This window comes from Bacidia gigantensis (genome assembly GCF_019456465.1).
Source record: "Bacidia gigantensis strain McMullin 20006 chromosome Unknown contig_156, whole genome shotgun sequence".
NCBI lineage: Eukaryota > Fungi > Ascomycota > Lecanoromycetes > Lecanorales > Ramalinaceae > Bacidia > Bacidia gigantensis.
In genome coordinates, this window is record NW_025408594.1 from 1575412 (window position 1) to 1598512 (window position 23101).

Genomic DNA, 23101 nt, shown 5'->3' on the forward strand with positions numbered 1-23101 from the left:
GTTTCCAAACGGGACTCAGTGATACCCCTGAGTACGATCCTATTTTTAGATCTTGGATCGAATACTTCTGGTCACAACGCTGACTTCATACAGCTTCGGCACGGATCGCAACCGCATCAACAGTCAAGTAACCGATGAGGCTCTAGCCTCGCGTATCGAAACAGGTCCATTCCCCCATTGAAGGTTCGGGTCGGGTATTACTGTTGGAGTCTTACCCCGAAACAACCAGTCAAACATACCATTGTTGCGAATGAAACGTACCTATTGTGCCTCAACATTGCACTAGGTCTGTCCAGAGTATCAAGCATTACCTGGACTTACCTTCATAAAGCAATATCAAGTGTTCAAAATCGATCACTTGGGTGTGCAGTTTATTTTGGGGTGAACGTGCCGCTGTTATTCAGGGCAAGCGATGCATTAGTCGACCGCAGGTTGGCAATGACGGAGAGAGCGGACGTGTTCACTATCTCCTCAAGCTGTTTCAATGACTTACGGAATCACCATCTCCGCTTTCGTTTGAGGAGAGTAGACCTGTCCAGGTTTCGGCATTTGGTAGGGATTAGTTTTACACTCCGACGCCTCCTCAGACCTCCCGGGGCTGGGTCGAGGTTGGGGGTAATGTATACCATTAGCAGCAATCTCAATAGATCAGAGGGCATTTCCATATCATAGGTAGATGTTCATTTGGGAGCTCGAATGGACAAGTAATTGGTAAAAATACTTGAAAAGCACGGTAGTGCGGATATCTTTGTTTTCATGCTCTGTCCAAATTGGCTTTTTGATGTACAATCTCGCCGTTGTCAATGTACAGTGTTTCATCACATCAGCTCATTAATCAGCTGCTACTTCGCAATCTCGCGTGAGCAAGTCGTGCATCTCGTTATCTCCGGGCCTACCACTGGTCAATATCATGTGCATTACCTTTGATAAGAATCTAACTTACCAGCTTTTATCACCTCCGCAGTGGCCTTGTCCTCATATTTCTTGAAATTCTCAACAAACAGCAATCCCAACTTTGTAACCTCATCTTTGAACTCCGTATGACCATGCCAAGACCTCGCTGGGTTCAGCAATTCGTCAGGTACGCCTCTGCATTTCTTTGGGACGGGCAAGTTGAATGTTTCGTAGGTCTCAAAGTCGGCTTTTGCGAGTTCACCGGAGTGGATTGAGTCTAGGATTGCACGTGTATATTTGAGGCTGCAGGATCATTAGTATCAAGGCCATGGGTGGATGACATTGGAATTCTTACGGGCACCGTTTGCCACCCGTGGTAGCACCAGCACCGACCCATCCAGTATTCAAGAGCCAGGCATTGGCATTGTGATGCGCGATCTTTTCTGCTAGCATCTCTGCATACCGCATGGGATGTAGCGCCAAGAAGGGTTGGGCAAAGCAAGACGAGAAGGTGGCTTGTGGCTCCGTCACACCATCCTCTGTGCCAGCCATCTTTGACGTATAACCTGAGATGAAGTGGAACATGACTTGTTCTCTAGTCAGTTTCGATATCGGTGGTAGTACGCCTCGAGCATCACAAGTAAGGAGGATGATGTTTGTGGGGTGTCTATCTGTCAAGCACGGGATCTTGGTATTCTCAATGTATTCTATCGGATATGCACAACGAGTGTTTTCCGTCAATGTCGAGTCGTCGTAGTCCACGGCTCTTGTAACAGGGTCAAACACGACGTTCTCTAGAATGGAACCAAAGCGGATAGCATGGAAGATATCGGGCTCCTTCTCTTCCGAGAGATTGATGCATTTGGCGTAGCAACCGCCCTCAATATTGAAGACGCCTGTATCGCTCCAGCAATGTTCGTCATCGCCAATCAGCGCACGGTTGTGGTCTGCTGAGAGGGTCGTCTTGCCTGTGCCAGAGAGCCCGAAGAATACTGTCACATCACCATCCTTGCCCTGGTTTGCCGAGGAATGCAGAGTCAACACATTATGCTTGACCGGCATTTCGTAGAATAGGACAGTGAAGATGCCCTTTTTCATTTCTCCAGCATATTCAGTACCTAGAATGACCATCTCCTTTTCTTGGAAATTGATGGCAACGGATGTAGAAGAGCTCATTCCACTGGTATAACGATTGGCGGGGAACGAGCCCGCATTGTAAACTACATAATCTGGATGGAAATGCTCAAGTTCCTTCCTCGATGGTCGAATGAGCATGTTTCGCATGAACAAGGCATGATAGGCTCTGGCGCAGATGATCCGTACACTGATTCGATACCGCTCATCCCAGCCAGCAAAGCCATCGATGACGTAGATACGATTCCGCGTATTCAGATAGTCGACCGCTCGTTCTCGATTGATTTTCCAGACCTGCGATGAAAAAATGTTAGCAATGTGGCTGCAGGCACGTGAGGTTCAGATAAGGGATAAGGCAAGTGGGGCGGACTGCGGACCGAGGGGGTGACTGCCGAGGCAAACAACCGTCGCCCCGCGACCTCATCCCTTATCACAGAGCGTTGCGCCCGAAAGCCTGCACATGATTCAGATCGTGAAGAAAGGGCGTCGTACCTGAGGTGACATTGGCTTGTTGACCGGCCCCCACCATACATCCTTCTCCGAGCTTTCTTCTTTGACGATTCGCTTGTCAAGAGGCGAGCGGCCTGTTTTAGATCCTGAATACGCAGTCAATGCTCCTGAGGCCGTGATTGCAGAACCAGTCTCGTAGACGAGTGCATCTTCGTATAGAGATGCTACTGAGGGATTGGCGATCTGGCTTTGATCAGAAAAGTCATCAAGGGCAGTTCAAGGCTACTCGTACGATGGCAACGCGATCGTAATCAATATGGGCCTTTTCATGGAGTTCCTCTTCTATTTCCGTATGCTCTCGCTCTTGCTGCGGTCTGTCAATTGAGTATCAGCAGAGATCATCCAGTTCGTCAACATGGGCTCTGACTCACTCAACACCAGTCGGATGCAAGTTGGTGCGATTGACGCTGGCTGGGTTGATCATCCTGAGCGAAGTTGAGTGAAAGTTGTTGCCGAGTTGTTTCTGTTGCTGCTGGTGTGCAAAGTCGGAGGAGAGTGGAGATGGGGAAGTGATTCCATTGACGAGTTCTCGAGAAGGCATACTGCTTGCTTTTGAATTGTTTCGTGGTCTCTACGTTAGCGTCCCTGCCTGCAGAGTCGGGTCATATCGGAGGCGCCGAGTGGACGAATGGAAGAGGTTGAAATGATGGACGAGGGCAGTGCGATCCAATGAAGGATCAGGCCAAGCTTTGATTCGCAAGGTGGGGCAGAAACAGACTCACGTGGCCAGACCCAAGTATCGATGAACTAGGCAGAAGGGTGAGGCTGTACACAACCAAGGTAGCGTAGGCAAAATGATGTTGAACTGTGGATATTCTTTAGCTTAAGTCTTTGTTCTGCATAACTGACGTATGCAGCTTGTGCCAGCCGGAGAGTCCAGACCAACGCTAGGACCCCGCCTTTCGCTTGTACGGGTTAGGTAACCTTCAGCTCCTCTATTGGCTTCCAGTGATTGCGGTGCCTGTGGAGTAACTAGAAGAGGGATAGAGATGTACGGAGGAAAAGGACTGGTTCAGCTTGGTCCTCGTCCCTGTGTTCAATAATCACGCCTGGCTGTTCACCATGTGATCAATGTCGCCAATCACATCCTTGAAAAGCACCGGCAAGAGGACACTTGCGTCTCCCTCAAAGAACCAGTCTCCATGCCACAGACCTTCTGACGTGTCCTTGTCCATGTTGATGACAGCTACCCGTGCACCCTTCTCCCTCGCTTCGTCTATGTATCCCGCCGCTGGGTAGACAGCCGCGCTCGTACCGATGACGATCATCAAGTCTATTTTGGAGCTGAATTCGATGTAGTCGTCGATCTCTCGAATGACCTTGCGAGGAAGCATTTCAGTGAACCAGACCACCCCTGGTCGGAGAAGGCCCGTGCCGCATTTTGGGCATTGTGGTAAATCTTGGGTAGGAATATCCGCTATCTTTACCGTCTCGTCAGAGATATCGAGCTCTTTCTGGTTCAAGGCGTCTGTCAATGAGTCTGTCGCGGCCGCCCCGGACGTGGCTGTGGCGGCGGGTGTGGGCTCGGGGCCAGCTTTGGGGATTGCAAGAGCAGGAACGATAGGGTCGATGAAATTGTCCGTTTCTTTGTAATCGCAACTCGTACATTTGACGTCGAAGAGTGATCCGTGGACATACTTGATCTGTTCCGCCTTATGTCCAGCGCGTGGGCTCAGTCCTAGTATTGTATAAGCGCACAATTGAGATGTTTGGCAAAATTCAGCCTACCGTCAACGTTTTGGGTCAACGTGAGGAATTCGTTCTTGTGCCTCGCCAGCTCAGCAAGAGCATAATGTGCAGCATTGGGTTTTGCTTCCAACGCCATATGCCTCCTGTAGCTGTAAAAGTGCCATACAAGGCTAGGGTTCAAGGAGAATGCGTCAGGCGTAGCAAGGCGTGTCGCATCGTGCTTTCGCCATAAACCACCTGCTCCTCGAAACGTAGGCAGACCTGAGGCTGCCGAGAGTCCAGCGCCACATAATGCAAGGATACGGGTCGAAGCCTTGAGGTGTTTAGAGAAGGACTCGAGGTCGGCTTGATTGATTGTAGGCGCAGTACTAGCCATCCTTGCGAGGAAATGGACTTTGAACTGCTGAATTCGTAGACTCCTTGAGATGCTTATTGCAGAGATGCTCATGCCCTAAAAGCAACATCGTAATTGTATTGCTCTACCAGGCAGCAAAGTGTCACTGCCTGCACCAGCCTGTGATGTCACAGGGAGGACCGCGCCTGGCCGAGGATTTCCTCTGCTGGCGTCGCTCCGGCGATCAATCTCTTAACAAGCATGCAGCGATGTGCCAACACATTCACAAGATGTATGGCATATCGTCAGTCAGCTGTGCGCCTTTGTAGGTCGAGTCAATCAAGGCGTCAGTTTTTTTTCCAGCGCCGTACATACAGTTCCGTTCCCGCTGCAGAGCTTCAATTTGGACAGCCCGTACACGAGACGCACCCACATTTGCTGAAGCCAGGAGAATGTAGGTCTATCTATCCATTGGTGCGGATCAGGAATCTTCGATTGAAACGATCACAGTGACGCCTGGCATTACCGCTCTCGAATATGCTCAGCGCAGGTCAAAATTAGCAAGTGAACTCCCAAATGGAGCAATTGCAATCCTTGAAGCTACAGACGTCAAGTGGAAAAGTCATGATGTCTTCTACGACTTTCATCAGAACTCGAACTTCTTCTACCTGACGGGTGCGCGCAGAGATAAGGGAAAATGAACATAGGCTGAAGATGAACAGGCTTCAATGAGCCCGATGCATTGGCAGTGATTGGTAGGCCTTTGAATATCCAAGATCAGGACACGATTGATCGTTGTTAGGGAAAGACGCAACAGGCAAAGACCACACATTCTATCTCTATGTGCGGGAAAAGGATGCAAAAGCGGAGCAATGGGAAGGTGTTCGCTCCGGGACGCAGGCAGCCGTCGACATATTCAACGCCGATGAGGTACTTCCACAAAATGGTCAATTGCTTTCGAAAATACCTAACTTCTTTAGACTGGTGATATCACTAGTCTCTCAACACACTTGAAATCCATACTCAGCTCAGCCTCAAAAGTCTACACCGATATCCCTACAACAAAAAAGCCCGACTCCTCCTTCCTCTCCCGCTTCATCTCCCCTTCCACAGCCTCAACACCCTTCGCTTCTCTCCTCGGCACCACCAAAACCTCACCTCTGAACCCTCTCCTCAACAATCTCCGCGCCATCAAGTCCCCCGCCGAATTATCTCTCCTCCGTACCGTTGGCCAACGCTCCGGCCGCGCCCTCACCTCCGCCATCGCCCAGTCCTGGCCCTCGGAATCATCCCTCCACAACCACCTCTCCTACCAATTCCGCGCCAGCGGCTGCGACAAGGACGCCTACATCCCCGTCGTAGCCGGCGGCAGAAACGCAAGCATAATCCACTATACCTCGAACAACGCCCTCCTCAAGTGCGATGACATGGTGCTCGTAGATGCGGGGGGACAATATGGGGGCTATGTAGCCGATATCACGCGAACGTGGCCTGTGTCTGGAAAGTTCACCACGGCGCAGAAAGATCTATACAATGCCGTTCTCGCCGTGCAGAGACATTGCGTGTCCCTCTGCCGCGCCAACGCCGGAACATCTCTGGACGATCTGCACAAGATCGCTGAGTCCCTCCTCCAGCAAAATCTGTCTGATATAGGCTTCGAGCGCGATTATACGGGCAAGATTAGGAATTTCATTCGATTATTCCCGCACCATGTGGGACATTATGTGGGGTTGGACGTGCATGATACGCCTGGGCTGAGTAGGAAGAAGAGGCTGGAGGAGGGTATGTGCGTTACTGTGGAGCCGGGGGTGTATGTGCCTGATGAGGAGGAGTTTCCGCCGCAGTTTAGGGGGATGGGGGTCAGGGTTGAGGATTCGGTGGGAGTTGGGGAGGAGGGGCCTGTGGTTTTTAGTACCGAGGCTGTGAAGGAGGTTGAGGATATTGAGGCGCTTAGGAGATGAGGATGGGTTGGTGAAGGGAGATGAAGAATCGATTTGGCTAGCCAAGAGAGGGGGAAAATGGGACAGAAAGAGGGTGACGAGGCGAGGTCAGAAAGTAGGCAGGTCGCACATACTATTCAATGCTAGACTCTAAAAATCCCATATCAAGAATGGTGTATTTCGCTAATGCACTGTTCTATGCATGCAACCTTCAGCACATATCTTCCCGGCTTCAATCCTGGACTTGTGGAATTGCGAAAGGGGTTTGGTGATTCTTCCACAGCATTCCGACAGTCGTTCAACGGTAGATTGGGAGAATGCTGCATGAGGGATAGCGGCCTGCAACACGATATGTAAGGCCAGGCGAGGGGGGTAAAAAGTTCTCAATCTTGCGAAAGCGGGTCAGTGCATGAGTGATGTGTCTTGGACTGGCCAGTTGTTCGAATGGTGGACTTTGAAAATGATGGATTTGGAAAGGCGGCTTTTGGGTATGCATGCAAGGGGTCTGGGGAGGAACGTGGAGCAGGATTATGGATGTGCGATGCCGGGCGGAGAGCAGCATAGATTTGCAGAAATACAGGGTCACAGGGTGTGGTGCCGAGGGGGGAGATGCATTGCAAGTGATGATGCGTCGATGATAGACCTGCAGAAAGATGCATGAGGTATAGCGGGACTTTCCAATGGGAGCAATGAGCATATATATGCATTCGTGGGTATCATCGCTAATCTATCGCCGTTGAGCAAATCCTAGGGCATGCGCCAACATTGCCATGACGGCCCCCGTCCTGGAAAGCCATGAAATGCATAGAAGCCCATGAGCCTGCCAAAATCGTCATGTGTGCTGTTGTAAAGCCAGTAAGATGCATGAGCTGTGAGATGCAAGAGCTGATCATTAATATGATGCCAAAGATGTTGGTGTGTAGCAAATACTGCAAAATAAGTGTTCGTAATGTCGTGTTGCCAAAATTGTTTGCTGGGTTCCCAGAGTCTAGAGTACGCCTCTACTGTGATGTTCTCAATGTTGAGGAATGCTGAGGTTTGCGTGTGAAAGTAAGAGAGAGATGATTGAGGAAGCTTGGGGGTCATTTGAAGCCGAATCGTGATCTTGCCCCAACATAACGTGAGTCAAAGAATACTTCGGATGAACGCCTCCGTACGTATATGTAGTAGCCCGCTACACAGGCCCCGAGTAGGAGACCGAAGGCAAAGGTCACTTTTGCAAATACGTCGTCGAAGTCAGCTAGCTTTGACATTGCTTGAAGTCGATGATCACCTGAGGAAATCATGATGGCAAGGTATGTAGTAAGAAGGGCAACCCCTAGAGCATGTCAGACAAGCAGTTGAATGTTATGTGTTTCATCTCACCAAGTAATATTAAGAGATAGAAAGTCAGTCTCGAATTGTACTGCCATCCGATGGCCACTGCTGTTACGATAATCGACAAGAGCACGACACAACCGAAGAAGTAGGTCCAATTGAGAATGGTACTGAAGACCTTCGCGAAAGCAGCCATAGACTGGATCTTGGATGAGGTCTCCGAGACAGTTGCTTGCAGGTGCATCGCACTTGAGGCGACGTCCGTAAGAAAGCCCTGGGCCACTTGCATGTCGACCTCCATCTGCTGTGAGAGCTTCTCTTGAGTCTCACCTTGACGCTGCTGTGCAACCCCAATTGCCTCAGCCTTCGACTCAAGTCTTGAGAAGGAGTGACCCAGGTTGTCCATCCGCTGCTCGAAATTGTTCTGTCGCTCGTATATCCGGCTGATGAGCTCATTCGATGCATCTAGTCGGACTCCCATATCGTTAAGCGAACGGATCAAAGAAGCCAGGTCTCCCTGCTGCATGCCCTTCAGGGAAGCTTGCAATTCTGTCGCAACTCTTCGGCTAGTTTCCCACTGCTTTGTCTGCACGTGGGCAAGCTCGGAGCTTCCTTCGACAACTTTCTGGAAGACTTTGCCAACATTGTGCTCAAGATTAGTAGTTGATGAGCTAGCGCTTTTGATATTCTGTTGCGTATTGGCAAGAATACTACAGCGTAGAGTTCTGGAACTTACCTTGGTCAAGGCGGCTAAATGTGACTCCAGAGTACCTGAGTATGATCGTACTTTACGGAGCGAGCTGTCGAGGGCAGAACTGAAGCTAGTGGTCATCGTTGCGATCAAAGTCTGAGTTTGAGCCGTAGATTCTTTTATTTCACGCAACAATTGGTTGTTGAAGGCCTCCCTTGCACTGTCGAAATCGCTTTGAAGCTTTTGTAAGCCTTGTTGAACAACCTGCGCTGCTTCTTGCAGAGCTTGATTAGCATTCGATTGCGTCTTTACCATTTCTTGGTGAAGCTTGATCGTATCGTCTGATGACTATTAGTGACAGCATTGATCAGGCTTGCTGCTTACCCTTTTCAATGTCAATGCGTGTTGCTCGACAAAGCGTCACTGCATTCTGTTTGCTGTTACTATAGCTAGTCCATGACTGCGGCCTTGACTCTAAAGCCTTCAAACATTCGCTGATCTTGGACTTGCGTATCCATTTGAGGTGCTCGGTCGACTTCATGCCTGGCGTCACTGCTAGCCCTTTGCATGACTGGGGTACTGATGAGCCCGCATCAGAGAGCTCACAGATTGCGAGCTGGGTGGCATAGACTGATTTCAGATCTTCTAGATCGTTTTCGGCGTCTTGATTCGAGGCCTCGATTGCTTGACATGAATAGAGCAATGTGGAAGTTGCGTACCGAATGCATGTTGGCGATGATTGCATGGAAGCAAGTACATGGATGGCCTCTTTGTATACCTCATTGCTGTCAATAGAGTCTGGCCGCAGAAGAGCCTGTAAATCGGAGGTATTTATTGATTCAGGATTCGGGGCTGCACAGATCAGCCCTTGCTTAATCACTTGGTGACAATAGCTTATTCCATGACCAGACTTAGCTTACCTCTCGATCTCGATAGTATTCCGAAAGCAGCAGTGTCAGAAAGTGTATTAAGGATCACGTAGACATATACAAGCCAACATATTCCTAATGACGGAGGAGCCATGCTAAGTTTCCTTAGTGGGCTTAATGGTTGTAGAATGAAAGAGTGCGACAAAGCAGGAAGATTCGAATGAGTAAAGACAACAAGCTAATGAACAGAATGGAATAGCGAATGACGAAACAACACTTTTCACTTGTCAATGGTCTGTATTTACTTTCCGTTCTCGCTCAGAATCCTTCGTCACGCACATCGACGCATGGACCAGCCAGCTGTTGTACTCAAGACAAAGGAACACCTTCAAAAGCTTCACTGTTAGCTCGCGTGATCGGCAATAGCTTCATACACCACCAAAAGGCGACTTGGTGTTTGTCAAAGGCGCATCGACGTCGTGCAATTTGAGGTTCGGCAAAGATCGCGAGCCCGCCACCAAATCACATGCGCCAAGCCTCGAGACAGCTTAGTCATCACGTTTTGGACTTCGACTTCTCAATCTTGATCAAGCGATTTCAGTGGAGAAACAGCATTCACCATGATACTACGATCACGAAGCGCATTGCGCAGCTTCGAGCAGGCTCAAGCAGCTACTTCACTGCTACCAGACTTCCTCGTACCTGCCTTAGCGACTCCAAAGGGTCACCGCCCCTTTTCAAGCACTTGTCCATTCAGCTCTCGAGTCGGTGGTGAGCCGTTGTCACTGCCAGAAGAAGTGAATCTTCGGATCATACAGCCACCAGCTACTACGAAGATCCTGACTAGACGTGCTGCGCCGATGACGATGGTGGAAATAGAAGGCCCATTAGGTAAAAGGCCTCCTGCTACGCTACAAGAAAATACACGATTGACAGTCATCAGGCAAAGCGTCCCATCCATTGAAACCCTATATGACCTTGAACATTGACGAGGCAAAACGAAGAGCTTTATTGAAGATCGCGGATCGTACTGAGCGAAAGCAGAGGGAGATGTGGGGTTTGTGGACCCAGCCTGTTCGTTGGTCACTCCAGTTGATTGGTCTAGGCACAACACGATCATATATCCAAAACTACATCTTGGGCGTCTCAGAAGGTCATGCTGCTGTCTTGCGCCTTGTGGGCGTTGGCTACCGTGCGACGATGGAATCGGTTGAATCCTCAGCCGTCACGATCAAGCCTGAATACCCGGGTCAACAATTCGTCTCGCTGAAGGTCGGCTTCAACCATCCTATTGAGCTGCCAGTACCTTTAGGAATGAAAGCTACTGTGCCACAGCCTACAAGGATATTGCTTGAGGGGTGCGATAAAGAAGTGGTCAATGAGTTTGCGGCTAAGATTAGGAGGTGGAGAGTGCCGGAACCGTATAAGGGCAAAGGCATATTTGTTAATGGGGAGACCATAAAGCTGAAGGCTAAGAAGATCAAATAGATATGGGCTAGGTTCACCGAGACTCTAGGAACCTCATGTCCATACCGACTTTGCTGATATATATGCTGATGATGCTGGTCCGAGATCAGCGCTCTAACAACAGTGCAGAGTACGCTGAACCATCGCCATGGTCCGAATGCCCTCCAGTTCTTGCCTATGCCTTATTCAATCGCAGTCAGAGTACTCCCTCTCTTGCTCCCTCACCTCTGAAATTGAACAGCAGAAATGATTCAAGATCCACCTAACCAGCCATTCCCATTCCCGCCGCGACTGTCCCACGCGCAATTTATGAGTCCTCTGGCTCGTCGGTCAAATCTATCATAACGATTGGGTCGATATGCGCAGCTTTGCTTAAAGTGGCTGCCAAATCCTGCACCCGTGTGCCTTTGAACGCAACACCATGACAGAGCTCTCCACTGCGAATGATGAGATTCTCCGAAAAGCGACAAAGTCTCCTTAGCCGCTCATCAAGTACTTTGACTGAAAATTTGAAGTCTGGTAGGAATGACATCATCCTGATGCTTTCCACAAATACTGATTGAAAACCAAACGAAATTGTCTTCAGTTTTTTACAGTCGTTGAGAAGGTGCATTACAGAATACAGATGGTGCTCCCCTCGACTGCTCGAGTTGAGGATAACCACGAGATGCTCCACTACAGTTTTGACGGGAAAGGCACCGTAGAAACCATCGATAGCGCATCTTCCGCGCAGAAAATCACCTAATTCACCTGCTTGGACTTTGAAAGAAAACCTCTTGAAGAATATTGATCGGAATTCAAACGCAATGTCTGCAGTGGATGCCTTTTTAGCGAGTAGAGCATGTTGGCCGGTGGTTCGTAAAGGTACGCCTGCGTGTTTCGCGGGCCCAACAATGATTGACGATGGTGGTTTTCCGGAGCTTGGAAGGATCAATTCGTAGATCATCACACGTATCTCTAGAGGAAGATCTGTGAAATTTGCCGGGGGCATCAAGAAGACGGGGATATCACGTCTTCAAGCCTACTGCAAAATTGTCAATCACGAAACAATGTGAGACGTAGAATAGGCGCGCTGACCATAGACTCAGAATCTCTCTAGCCACCTTGATGGAATTGAAAAGCTGTTTCGAATCAATTGGAGTCTATGTTTGATATTTGAATTTGCGTATTGTATGGTAGGATCATGCTAGCGGTGGATGATAGAGTCTAAATATGATCATGGGGGAATGATGATAAGTAGGAAATAAGCGTATCATTCACTTTGAATCAACCACACCATTCACTTCAGGCTCTCTCCATATAAGACTATTCAATTGACATTTCGAGCTTACAAGAGGAATAGGGATTAGCAATGTATGATTGGTGAACGATTGATCACCCCACAATATTCGAACCTGCTTTCTGACAATCCAATCCAATCGCTGCGGATCTTGCTTCGAAGCCACATAAGCCGACTCATGATGAGGATGGCCATCCAGTCAACAAGCTGATCGAGCCGAAGCAAGCACCCATATCGGTTCACATTCTAGCGCTTACAACAGCTCTGACCTCTCTGAGCTTGAAAATCCTTCGTTGGGTATCGGAACTCGAGTCTTCTCGGTCGGAAATAAACCGAGTGACGACTTGGAGCGGCTCTAAAAAATGAGTCCTGGGACTCAAGTATTGGAACATCATACCTTTCCACCTTCCCACTTACGGAGCCATTTTCAAAGTACCGAATGTGTGTCATAAGGTAGTCCGTGATTCCCCGCCTCAATTTGGAGATGTTCAACAAATGTCTGACGTCAAAAGCATCGAAAATAGACGGAATGTTTCAAAAAACATCGGTGTCTATTCTTAAGGCTCTTCGGATTATTTGAATTAGAATAATTCGCTAGTGTATTACAGCAGAGGGTGGAACAATGACTATATAGGACGAACATTTTCAAAATCATCATTACAAAGAAAGATCAGATACTCTTCCCCACTGGCTTCAAATCAAGACAAGCTCATGCAAGCGTCAGACTTCCTTGCGAGTAATGTCGCTCCTGCCCTTTTCTCAATTGCAAAAATTATGTTCTGAAAACTGGGAGCGTAGTTTCAAGGAAAGGGAGGTTCGCAATCCTATTGAGATCAAATTTGTAAGGCAAAACCTTGTGACTTCAGGCGAAAAGCTGGGAACCCTAGACCCTGTCGAGGCTGCCGAGAATTCCAAGTTTTATCAACAGTCCACTCCGGACGTTGTTGTCTGTATTGTTGTGACCAAGGGTGTATGGAGTTTGTGTGGAGGACGGTAGTTTGTCGAAGGATTGGCCAAACACTGGACAAAGGTACTGACCTAAATCAACTATAGGAGGATTGACAAATAGCAAGTCTTTTAGATTATAAGAATGATTCGCTGCTCCTAAGCTTTTCGATTCTAATAAGTATCCATATAAATAAAAATATATATTAAGCACCCCTAAAGATTGGAGGCTGGACCGCTTGGAAGCTCCCCGGAGATTGGCCACGTAAAGCCGTTGTCTTGGCATGCGTCAGACATCAGAGCCGCATCCATTTTGACAACACCCAATGATGTGATTCTCCTAATACGCGTCACGCAACCAAAGCATGCTCCAACTTGGGTCTCTGTAGTCTCACGAATGTAGCTTTCACGGATATCGAGATAGGCGTTGGAAGTCTATGTTCCAGGCATGATGACTTCCGTGTTCGCTCTAAGCCTCGAGGGCCGCTCTCCAGGAACCCGTACACGATCATACACCTGCGATTCTGACCTATCAGTCATACTTTCTGGGTGAGTAGGCAGTCGACATGGAAAGCGACTGGCAAGCTGTAAGTCTCCGCGCTTTCCAAATCGGCTACCTGCAGCTGTTCCGCATTCTCGTGATACTTCAGTAGAAGTCTCCCCCATCAAGTCCGGAATCGAGATAAAGTCCACATCTATGGCGATTCAGTCGAATTCTTTATTCGGATGGTGCAATGGTGTCACAAGACGGATGAGTCATTCAGCTGATTGCTAGAGCATTTCTTGCACAGGTTTCATAGCTTTAACTTGATTTGAGGGGACTAACTATCTGCTACCAGTTGCAAAGCCTCCAGCTACCATCATCTGACGTCAATGGCTTTGGGCCTTCGCCGAATATTGGCACCATTGCATTCGACTCCGAAGAGGAGCTTCTCTGGGTTGGGGATTGTCATGGCAGAATCACCTCGTTCGCAGGCCTACAACTGGAACGATACACATCTATTGGAGCCCACGCAGAAGATGAGGGTCCTGTGCTGCAATTTCTCTTCAACGAGAGGGGTGTTGTATCTCTCGCCTCCCGAAGTGTTCACTTCATGATACGTCGAGGTCTTACGCAATGGAACGTGGAGCATGAATTGATGACTCAACTAAGCTGCATGGTCTTCGTTGATAAAGGTGCTTCACTGCTGGTTGCTGGAGGTCAACGAGTCATGCTGAAAATTGACACTTCAAAGGGTGAATTCATTGAGGATATTGTAACAAGTGCAGAGTACACTATGATGAAGTCTGGCCGCTACATATGCGCAGCAACTACCACAGGCTCCGTGGACTTTCTCGACCCAAAGAGTCTTGAAGTGATCAAATCTTGGTCAGCACATACGGCAAGTACAAGTGACATAGCTTTATCAGGCAACTCGCTTGTGACGTGTGGTCGTGCTCATAGGCCGCATGGCCCCGCGATGCTTGAAAGCCTGGCTAAAGTGTACGATCTGAAGTCGATGCAACAAATAGCTCCGATACCCTTTCCGACTGGCGCAGCTTACGTTCAGATCCATCCGAAAATGTCGACTACAAGCGTACTTGGAGCGCCAAACGGTCAGCTTCAAGTCATAGACCTTAACAACCACAACATGTCAAACATAGTCATGCTTGGATGTTCCATCACTCACTTCATCATGTCCCCATCAGGCAACATCTGGGCTTTGGCCGACGAGAACAACGTGTTACATCTATGGGGCTCTCCTAGTAAACCTTTCAGTTTCAATGATATTGTCCAGCTTCCCGAGTATGCTGATGAACCAGAGCCTGTTCAGCAGTTGAGCTTGGATGATGACATGTAAGTTCCTACGGTAGCAGTAAGGCATTAAGGGCTTGCTGACATCTCCTAGACCGCTAAACACCATTGGGATGCCGTTCTACCGAGACAGATTAGCATCGGCATGGGGAGGCGAGCAGCCATGGGAAGTCGGCTGTCTGCCTCAGACTATTGATCCTGAGATCGAGAAGTATATGCGTGCCGCAACCTTCGGCCAAATTGCACCTAATCACAAGACCGGTTGGCGGAACCAGGCCCACAAGCAAAGACTGAGCGATGCGATGGCCCCAGCTTTCCTAGGGCCAAAGCTCCTGAGTGAGAAGGCAAAAGAGATTGAAAATAGCCATGGTGATGAGGCAGCATTGACTCAAGCAGCAGAAACACTCGCTGATCTATCATTCTCGGGTGCAACGCGAACCGACGTCCCCTGGTATTACATGAATGTCAAGATAAAGTACGGCAGATATGGAGTAGCAGACTTTGACTTCAGAGCATACAACAGTACCGTATTCTCAGGGCTCGAAACAGATATCTCCAATTTCTATCTCAATCCGCTTCTTCAACTATTTAAATATGTTCCTATTGTTCGAAACCAAGCCTTACACCATGTTTCAGGGCGTTGTTTAGATGAGAATTGTCTATTCTGCGAACTGGGCTTTCTGTTTGACATGCTTGAGAAGGCGACTGGTGAAGTCTGTCAAGCCACGAATTTCCTCAAAGCCTTCAGCAATAGTCCTTCCGCTGCGAGCAAGGCAATCTTAGATGAGCACCAACCACAACCAAATCTGGCGCAGCGGCTATCTCATGCGAACAGCTTTTTACTCAATAAGTTTTCGCAGGACTCTCGAAAATGGGATCATCCAGACTTTGCGCTAGATAGGATGCTGACCATAAATGCGCAAGCTACCATGACTTGCTTGAACTGTAGGAATGAGACATACGCACGCGTTCCGTCTATGATGCTCGATTTGGCATACCCAGAAACGCTCTTGGCCAACAGGGGTCGCCTACTGCACCCTCGTTTCTCAGATGTGATCAGAATGAGCTTCGCAGCCTCAGACCACAAAAGAGGGTTCTGCAAAAGCTGTCGACGTCATCCAGAGCAGAGCCATCGACGCACTGTCATAGGATTGCCCACTGTATTAGTCATGGACTCCTGCCTAGAACGGCACGCAAAGGGTAGACAGCTTTGGACAAACCCTGGTTGGCTTCCAGACGAAATTGGTGTAATCATTGGACCTGGCGGAGATGTGATCTGCCACGAAGGAGAAAGCCTGAAACAATTGCGAAATCATTCTCATGTCATACTGTACGAGCTAGTAGGCTTTACTGCCGACATCAACAGCACACAGGGACAGAAATCGCATCTCGTGTCTTTCATTGACGTGGCTATATCTGAGTCTCATCCTGTAGATGGGGCTGACAGCCCTGATTGGCATCTTTTCAATGACTTTCTTGTGAAGAGCGTCGAGAAACAAGAAGCGCTAGACTTTGCGCCACCCTGGAAGACGCCTATTGTATTGGCCTACCAAATGAAAGTCTATCGCCACGGCATAGACAACTCATGGACGACCAACCCCGATATCAGCTGCCTTTACAACCAAGGCTCTCTCGCCCACGAATCAGTCATCGGCTTCGCCCTCCAACCTAACATCGAAATCCCCCAACCCGGCTTCCACCTCGGCATCGACGCCGAGTTCGTCTCCCTCGAACGTGAACAAATCCTCATCAACATAGACGGCAGTACCGAAATCATCCGACCCGTCAGACAAGGCACAGGCCGCATTTCCGCCCTGCGCGGCAGTGGCCCCAAAGAAGGCGTCCCCTTCATAGACGACTACATCAAAATCAACGAACCCATCGTCGACCACCTAACGCAGTATTCCGGCCTCTCAGCCGGCGATCTCGACCCACACCACTCCACGCACGCTCTCCAAACCCTCAAAGTTGCTTACAAAAAGCTCTGGCTCCTCCTCAACCTAGGCTGCACTTTCGTCGGCCACGGCCTCGCCTCAGACTTCCGCACCATAAACATCCACATTCCGAAATCCCAGATCGTGGACACGGTCTCCCTCTTCCGGCCCCCGAACGAGAAACGCCGCCTCAGCCTGCGTTTCCTAGCTTGGTACTTCCTCAACGAAGAGATCCAGACCGGCAATCACGATTCCATCGTCGACGCGCACACCGCCCTGCGCTTGTGGCGCAAATACCAGGAGTTCGAAGAACAAGGGGTTCTGGATCAGAAACTCATGGAGATTTATCGCGATGGGCCTAATACGGCGTTTAAACCTCCGGCGGAGTTTGAGGCTTCAGGGGGAAGTTGGGGAGTCGTGGTGGTGCGGGTGGGAGGAGGAGGGCAAGGGAACAGACGGGGGAGAGTAGCTTGTTGGGAGGGAGGATGACGCCGGAGACGAGGCCCGCGAGTGCGGTCAGTAGTGCGGTGGGGACGCCCCAGCCGCAGGGGGTGAGGAGGAAGGAGGAAGGGTATTTTGGGAGTCCGTTGAAGTAGGATGCATGGATGGGTTTGAAAATGGAGGGGGGAAAGGGCTTTGAGGTTATGAATGGTTATGAATCTCTTTACTTTCTTTCCGAGCGTGGTTAGTGTAGTGGACGGTCCTTGTAAACAGACGGGGAGCGACCATCTGCTATCAAAAGTGAGATATGAGATCATTCTGCCGCGTAGTCCCTGTTGTTGTTGTTGTTGCGTATGATTTAAATGATTTTTGTCTATTGGATTTATATGTCAAAGCTACCTTACTTCCAAAACGGACCCTGCAGGTTGATGGCTGGCTCACAAGCCATGAGGATGATGTGCGACAATCCTCACAACTTCCCCTGCTTATGCATTCCTTCCATTTCCCCCAGGATAATCATTTAGGCGGTGTCAGTGATAAGTTTCGTGATCTTGCCAATCGCAATCGTTTGACCCTACCAACAGATTAGCTCTCCATCCAACTCCACTCATATCGCACACGAAAGAAAGCAAGCTCACCTGATCTCTCAACGTAAACCGTCCCATCTGCGCATAATCCTCATACCGCTCCACACAGATCTTCCCCGCCCCAGACGTCACCTCCAACCTCGCGATAATATTCATCCCCTGCTTCCCGAACGGCGGCGGCTTCTTACTCTTCCTCCCTGTGCCCTTCTCCAGCTTATGCAGCAATGCCGCAAACGTCACCTCCTCGATCGCAGAATGCACATGCAACACGCAATTGAAGCCAGCGCTAAGAATACTCTTGAGCTCCAGCAGGGCGATCTGGGCCTCGAAAGCGTTGACGCAGTGGACAGGGCGTTTGGGTGCGCAGAGCACGAAGCCGGGGAGGATATCTTCTTCTTCGACGCCGCGGACGCGGAGGCGAACTTGATCGCCGCAGGTCGCGGCGGGGATTTCGTCTTCGGTTTCGCCGTACAGCGCTGAGATGGAGATTTCTTCGCGGTTGGGCATCATGAGGTATTTGCTGTCTTTTTTGAGCTGGCCGGCTTCGATCTTGCCTTCGATCATGGTGCCTAGGTCGCGATACTTGCCGTTGATCGGCATCATGAATGGAGCTTGCACTTTTCGCTCTAGCGACTTGAGATTGTCGAGGTACTCGAGGAGGGAGGGGCCGTCCCACCATGGAGCAGTCTTTTTGGGGATGCGGTCTTTGATGCCAATGGTGGATTGGGCAGAGATGGGCATGAAGGTGAGGTCGCCTTTGGAAAAACCGACTTGTCGGTTCAGGAAAGTAGTTAGCTTCTCGGTACACTCTTTGTATCGATCTTGGCTCCATTCGACCGTGGGATCGTCCATCTTGTTGACAACGATCAGGAGTTTGTTGACGCCCTGGGTTTTTGCCAGAATAGCATGCTCTCGTGTTTGCCCACCTCTTTCAAACCCTGTTTCGTACTCGCCCTTTCTCGCTGAGATCACTAGAATTCCCACGTCCGCTTGAGAAGCCCCCAACAACATGTTTGGGACGTAATTCTTGTGCCCAGGTGCATCCAAAATTGAGTATCGTCGCTTATCCGTCTCAAAAAACCCTTTACCAACTTCTATCGTCTTTCCTTTCGATCTCTCCTCTTTATTCAAGTCCATTACCCACGAGAGGTACCACGACTCTTTTCCAGCATCTTTTGCGTCTCGCTTATATTTGTCCATCGTTCGCTCGTCCACCATTCCAGTAGCTTGCAGTATGCTCCCGCCCAAAGTACTCTTGCCAGCATCAACATGGCCAATGAAGATGACATTTACGTGCTCCTTGCCATATACTTCCTCCAGCATCTCCTCATCAACAGCAGCAGCTTGCTCCTTGGCAACAGCGTCCGCTTCTCTCCTGGCGTCTTTAGATTCTTTACTATCTTTTACTTCTTTTGCTTCTGCAGCTGACGGGCTTGATCGGCCTGAAGAAGGTGAAGGAGAAGTCTTGCCATCGCTTGTAGTCCCTTGTTTTTGGGTCTTATCCAGGGCTTTAGCTGCGGTTGTCTTCGCTCCCTCTTCAGCAGTCGCATCTGGTTTTGATGCAGGCACCGCAGGAGTCGGTACACCTATGGACAACACTTTAGTTTTCGGTGCGGTTGTTGCTTCCTCTTTGCCGATTGAGAGGCTTTTGACTGGTGGTGGGCCGGACTGGGCAGATTGCGAGGGTGGGGCAGCAGCAGCAGCTGATGCATTGTCGTTGGTTGGCCTTTTTGCTATTATTGGCGTTCTTTGTGGTACACTTTGCTGGGGTAATTGCCCTTGCTGGGAGTAGCTTTGGTTGTACTGACCAAGGCTCTGTTGGCCATATTGTTTGTATTGCCCGCCATATAGCTGTGATTGCTGATCGTATGCTTGATTGTATTGCTGTGAAGGATTGTACCCGCCATATTGTTGGTATGGCTGGCCTGGCTGGAAGGAAGAGGCGCCAGGTTGAAACGTGTGAGCATTTGCAGAGAAGCCGGGTGGTCCTCTGGGTTGCCCATTTATGTTGAGGTTTTGTTGGGCTTGATGCGCAAGACCTTCATCCTGAGCGGAGGGGTCGTCCTCCCAAGAGTCGAGTCCCGACATAATAGCAAACCAGGCGCGTGGGCGCTGCAGGAACGATGCGTCTGCCGCCGCAAAAGATCGAAGTGGGGTGCGGCTGAGGATTCACCACCCTGCAATGAATCTACAGACAACAACAAGCGGCGAATGAGGTGGCTTTTATATTTGCCAGAGACCTTTGAGAGAACGAGACACACCGGTTGTAAGGTCGAAAATGAATCATGTGAAATATAGATCTACACAACGAAGTCGAACGTCAATTTGCCCTTGGCGAACGCTCTAGACTTCTTATCGATAAGAGGTCACGTGCATTCGTTTTTAGTCATACGGATGGCTACACACGACCGCGTCTCCTTTCAGAAATATACACTCCTTTCATCAAAGACTCCAATATCATAGTGGTATGTAGACAGGCCGTCGGCTCACATCTGTATTATCATGGATATCTTTCTGGGGAAAGTCACCCAGCAGGCGATGAATTACGCTATTCGATCTGGAATTACTATCACTGCTAGCTACGCAATTAGTCAGACGTCGCGACTTCTAAAGGTCAAGCGTTCCGAAATACGTGCTGTAGCTCGTGACTTGCTGAAACCCCCGGTAGACTGCCGTAGGAACTGAGAGAGATGAACTGTTGGAATTGCAGGAGCGCCTCGAAAGCAAGATCAAGGTAGGTACATAGGGCTCTTTCAAGACTTTCCGTTTCTGCCTCCAGATGGTCTGGCTGGATTGCAATTCGTATTTCGTTTGCGTTGGGGCGATTAACAAGCTATTATCCATGTACAACGTTAGCCTGACTTGGGCTCAGATAATATCCCCAGCTATCGATATGATCGAACTCATGTAGGCTTATTCACGGCCAATTCAGGCTATTCTCTCTAATAATCAGCACAGCTCAGCTCGTGGCAACACCTCCCTTGAGTCTGCTGTGAGCTTGACCAAAACTATTCGTTTAGAGATACAATCTTTGGGTCAAAGACTTGCAACTGCTGCCGGCATTGAGGAGCAACATCATAAGCGAGGATCTAAGCTAGACGACCGAGCTCGGCATGAAAGAGAGTTGAAGCAGATAGCCCAGGCCATTAAAAAGCTACTGACTCGGATCGAAGACGCTGTCCCGTTGATCAATCTAGCAATTACCGCCTCCGGGGCAAATCTGTCGTCCAGCCTGCCGTCAACGATCTCACCATCAAGACTTTTACAAGCTAGCACCTTCGTAACAGCTGGTGATTCTCAATATGGCTCGTCTCGTTCAAAATCTGTCCAAGTTGGACCTACTTTCACATTGTCAGTGTATATGCTCTTCCAAGGGCATTTCAGGCCACAAACAGAAGAGGATGTCAGGCAGACCACGTGGAAGGAAGTTATTCATAAAGCTGATGTGCGGTTAATGCGCGTTCCTATCGATGCACTGCATCAGTTGCCCAGCTCAGGTGATGTACAGCCAGACTTGGACGGCGAAGTGACACTAGACGAGTATGCTTATCAGATCGTGATTGTAGAAGATCTTGAAGATGATAGAGTTCATACATTCGAGGAAGATGATGTGCAGCCTGAGCCTTATGCAGACATACCACTTGCCGGACTACGAGAAGTTATGCCAATACATGAGATTTCACGAATATTCTATGCGGACACGGGCAAAATACTGAACATTGGTTCAGAAGGAGAGACCAACAGCCCAATTCTGCTACTTAAACGTGATATCAATGCAATCCCACCAAGACGTAGGACTGATGAGTACGATGACTATGGCCAAATGGATGGTGATCTGGATACTGTGCCGACTAGACAAGGCCGTAGAGACGCGAGAAATGAGGATTTCAGCCACCAGGCCCTGGTAGTTCCAGAAAACCCGATTGCTTCAATGAGTCCAGGAGCTGACAAAAGAGCCACCCTGCCCCGCAATAAATGGCAATTACCACAGGATCTTGACCCCGAGTGGGTCGCTTTTGAAGTCTACACAGAAGCAGATGACTCGGATACAGAGATAGAGGCCGAGTCCGAGCCCCTACACCGCTCTTCACAAAAACACCTGCCTGCCAACCCTTCTGTCACGTCAAGGCTTTCGCAGCTGAGCATGAATAGCCCCAGCAGCCAAACGACATCAGCTCTGTCTACACCCAAATCCCAGACACAAAATCACCAGCCGAGATTACCTCCCATTAGGACATCACTGTCACTACTGGAAATGCTCCTTCGCCTTCTGTCGTTGCAGCAATTCCAGCAATCGCCTCATCTGTCAATACCCGACGAACTTCTGACATTCTTTCTGTCCGAAGCTGCATCTACAGGTGCTGCATCAAATGACGTGCAAGAACGAAGGCGTCTTCGGGAGGAGGCTCGAAGGCATGTTGGCTTTGACCCATACGATGAAAGTCCTGTGAAACGACGAGGAGAGGAGTACCAGTACCGTGGTGGCGAACAGAATAACTGGGATGACGAAGGCCAGAGCTTCTCAGAAAGTGGAACCTCAAGGCCATCGAGATATGATGACGAGGGTTATGGAACATCCGAATGGCGAGAGGTTACCGACAGGCGTCAGGGCTCGGTGTCTAGGAGTATGACGCCGCAGACACCGTCATTGTTGAAAAGTCGCTCGTATGGTGGAACCCCACAGACCCCATCACAATATTCTAGAGAGCGACCGCAGCCGGTGAAACGATACAGTGAACGGTTGCGAAACGTATCTAGCAAGATCTCGAGCCCACTGAGCAGGTCTGACGCTGGTAATACTGATGAAGGCTTAGGCACGAGTCCAAATACTCCGGCAGTCCCACCACGGTAAGAATGTTATGAGGTCCCATGTGCTTTGATATGTTGAGCGAGGCGTTCTTGGGCTTGAAGAAGCACGGAGAATGGCAAGATACCCAATCTAGATTTTAGATAGCTTTCTGCTTGCAGCGACAAAAAGTCTACCATCACGTCCCATCACCAACCCCCAGCCCGATCTTCCTACCCACCTTCTCCGCAAGCTCCATAAAAGCCCTCCCCCTCGGACTGTCTAACTCACTCACAACCGTCGGCGCCCCTCTATCAGCATCTTCACAAATCCTCGCATCAAGCGGCACATCCCCAATAACCTCGACCCCCAACCTCGCACACGCCTCCTCCACCTTCCCCCTCCGTCCAAAAACATGCGTCTCCTTCCCACACCCCTCGCACACAAACGTACTCATATTCTGCACCATCCCCAGCACTTTCACCCCCA

General features: G+C 49.5%; 9 protein-coding genes across 9 annotated transcripts; 4 read left to right on the top strand and 5 right to left on the bottom strand.

Moving 5' to 3' along the window:
* Positions 1–917: 917 nt before the first annotated feature.
* Positions 918–2169, bottom strand: KY384_002771 (uncharacterized protein; the record flags this gene model as incomplete). Its single annotated transcript, XM_044811293.1, has 2 exons — positions 918–1197; positions 1250–2169. 2 exons carry the CDS (start codon positions 2167–2169, stop codon positions 918–920), a joined length of 1200 nt encoding a protein of 399 aa, XP_044672176.1.
* A 1412-nt stretch (positions 2170–3581) lies between these two features.
* Positions 3582–4603, bottom strand: KY384_002772 (uncharacterized protein; the record flags this gene model as incomplete). The annotated part of the gene is made up of 2 exons (XM_044811294.1): positions 3582–4216; positions 4267–4603. 2 exons carry the CDS (start codon positions 4601–4603, stop codon positions 3582–3584), a joined length of 972 nt encoding a protein of 323 aa, XP_044672177.1.
* Positions 4604–4851: 248 nt separating this feature from the next.
* KY384_002773 (uncharacterized protein) lies at positions 4852–6522 on the top strand (the record flags this gene model as incomplete). Its single annotated transcript, XM_044811295.1, has 4 exons — positions 4852–4876; positions 5072–5236; positions 5364–5491; positions 5542–6522. The coding sequence occupies 4 exons, from the start codon at positions 4852–4854 to the stop codon at positions 6520–6522; spliced, it is 1299 nt and encodes a 432-aa protein (XP_044672178.1).
* A 1297-nt stretch (positions 6523–7819) lies between these two features.
* KY384_002774 (uncharacterized protein) lies at positions 7820–9254 on the bottom strand (the record flags this gene model as incomplete). The annotated part of the gene is made up of 3 exons (XM_044811296.1): positions 7820–8506; positions 8555–8850; positions 8894–9254. The coding sequence occupies 3 exons, from the start codon at positions 9252–9254 to the stop codon at positions 7820–7822; spliced, it is 1344 nt and encodes a 447-aa protein (XP_044672179.1).
* Positions 9255–9998: 744 nt separating this feature from the next.
* Positions 9999–10866, top strand: KY384_002775 (uncharacterized protein; the record flags this gene model as incomplete). Its single annotated transcript, XM_044811297.1, has 2 exons — positions 9999–10269; positions 10322–10866. The coding sequence occupies 2 exons, from the start codon at positions 9999–10001 to the stop codon at positions 10864–10866; spliced, it is 816 nt and encodes a 271-aa protein (XP_044672180.1).
* A 286-nt stretch (positions 10867–11152) lies between these two features.
* Positions 11153–11836, bottom strand: KY384_002776 (uncharacterized protein; the record flags this gene model as incomplete). Its single annotated transcript, XM_044811298.1, has 2 exons — positions 11153–11381; positions 11469–11836. 2 exons carry the CDS (start codon positions 11834–11836, stop codon positions 11153–11155), a joined length of 597 nt encoding a protein of 198 aa, XP_044672181.1.
* Positions 11837–14163: 2327 nt separating this feature from the next.
* KY384_002777 (uncharacterized protein) lies at positions 14164–17287 on the top strand (the record flags this gene model as incomplete). Its single annotated transcript, XM_044811299.1, has 2 exons — positions 14164–14906; positions 14998–17287. The coding sequence occupies 2 exons, from the start codon at positions 14164–14166 to the stop codon at positions 17285–17287; spliced, it is 3033 nt and encodes a 1010-aa protein (XP_044672182.1).
* Positions 17288–17759: 472 nt separating this feature from the next.
* SUP35 (translation termination factor GTPase eRF3) lies at positions 17760–19914 on the bottom strand (the record flags this gene model as incomplete). The annotated part of the gene is made up of 2 exons (XM_044811300.1): positions 17760–17813; positions 17878–19914. 2 exons carry the CDS (start codon positions 19912–19914, stop codon positions 17760–17762), a joined length of 2091 nt encoding a protein of 696 aa, XP_044672183.1.
* Positions 19915–20668: 754 nt separating this feature from the next.
* On the top strand, positions 20669–22678 carry KY384_002779 (uncharacterized protein; the record flags this gene model as incomplete). Its single annotated transcript, XM_044811301.1, has 2 exons — positions 20669–20733; positions 20785–22678. The coding sequence occupies 2 exons, from the start codon at positions 20669–20671 to the stop codon at positions 22676–22678; spliced, it is 1959 nt and encodes a 652-aa protein (XP_044672184.1).
* Between the last annotated feature and the right edge of the window lie 423 nt (positions 22679–23101).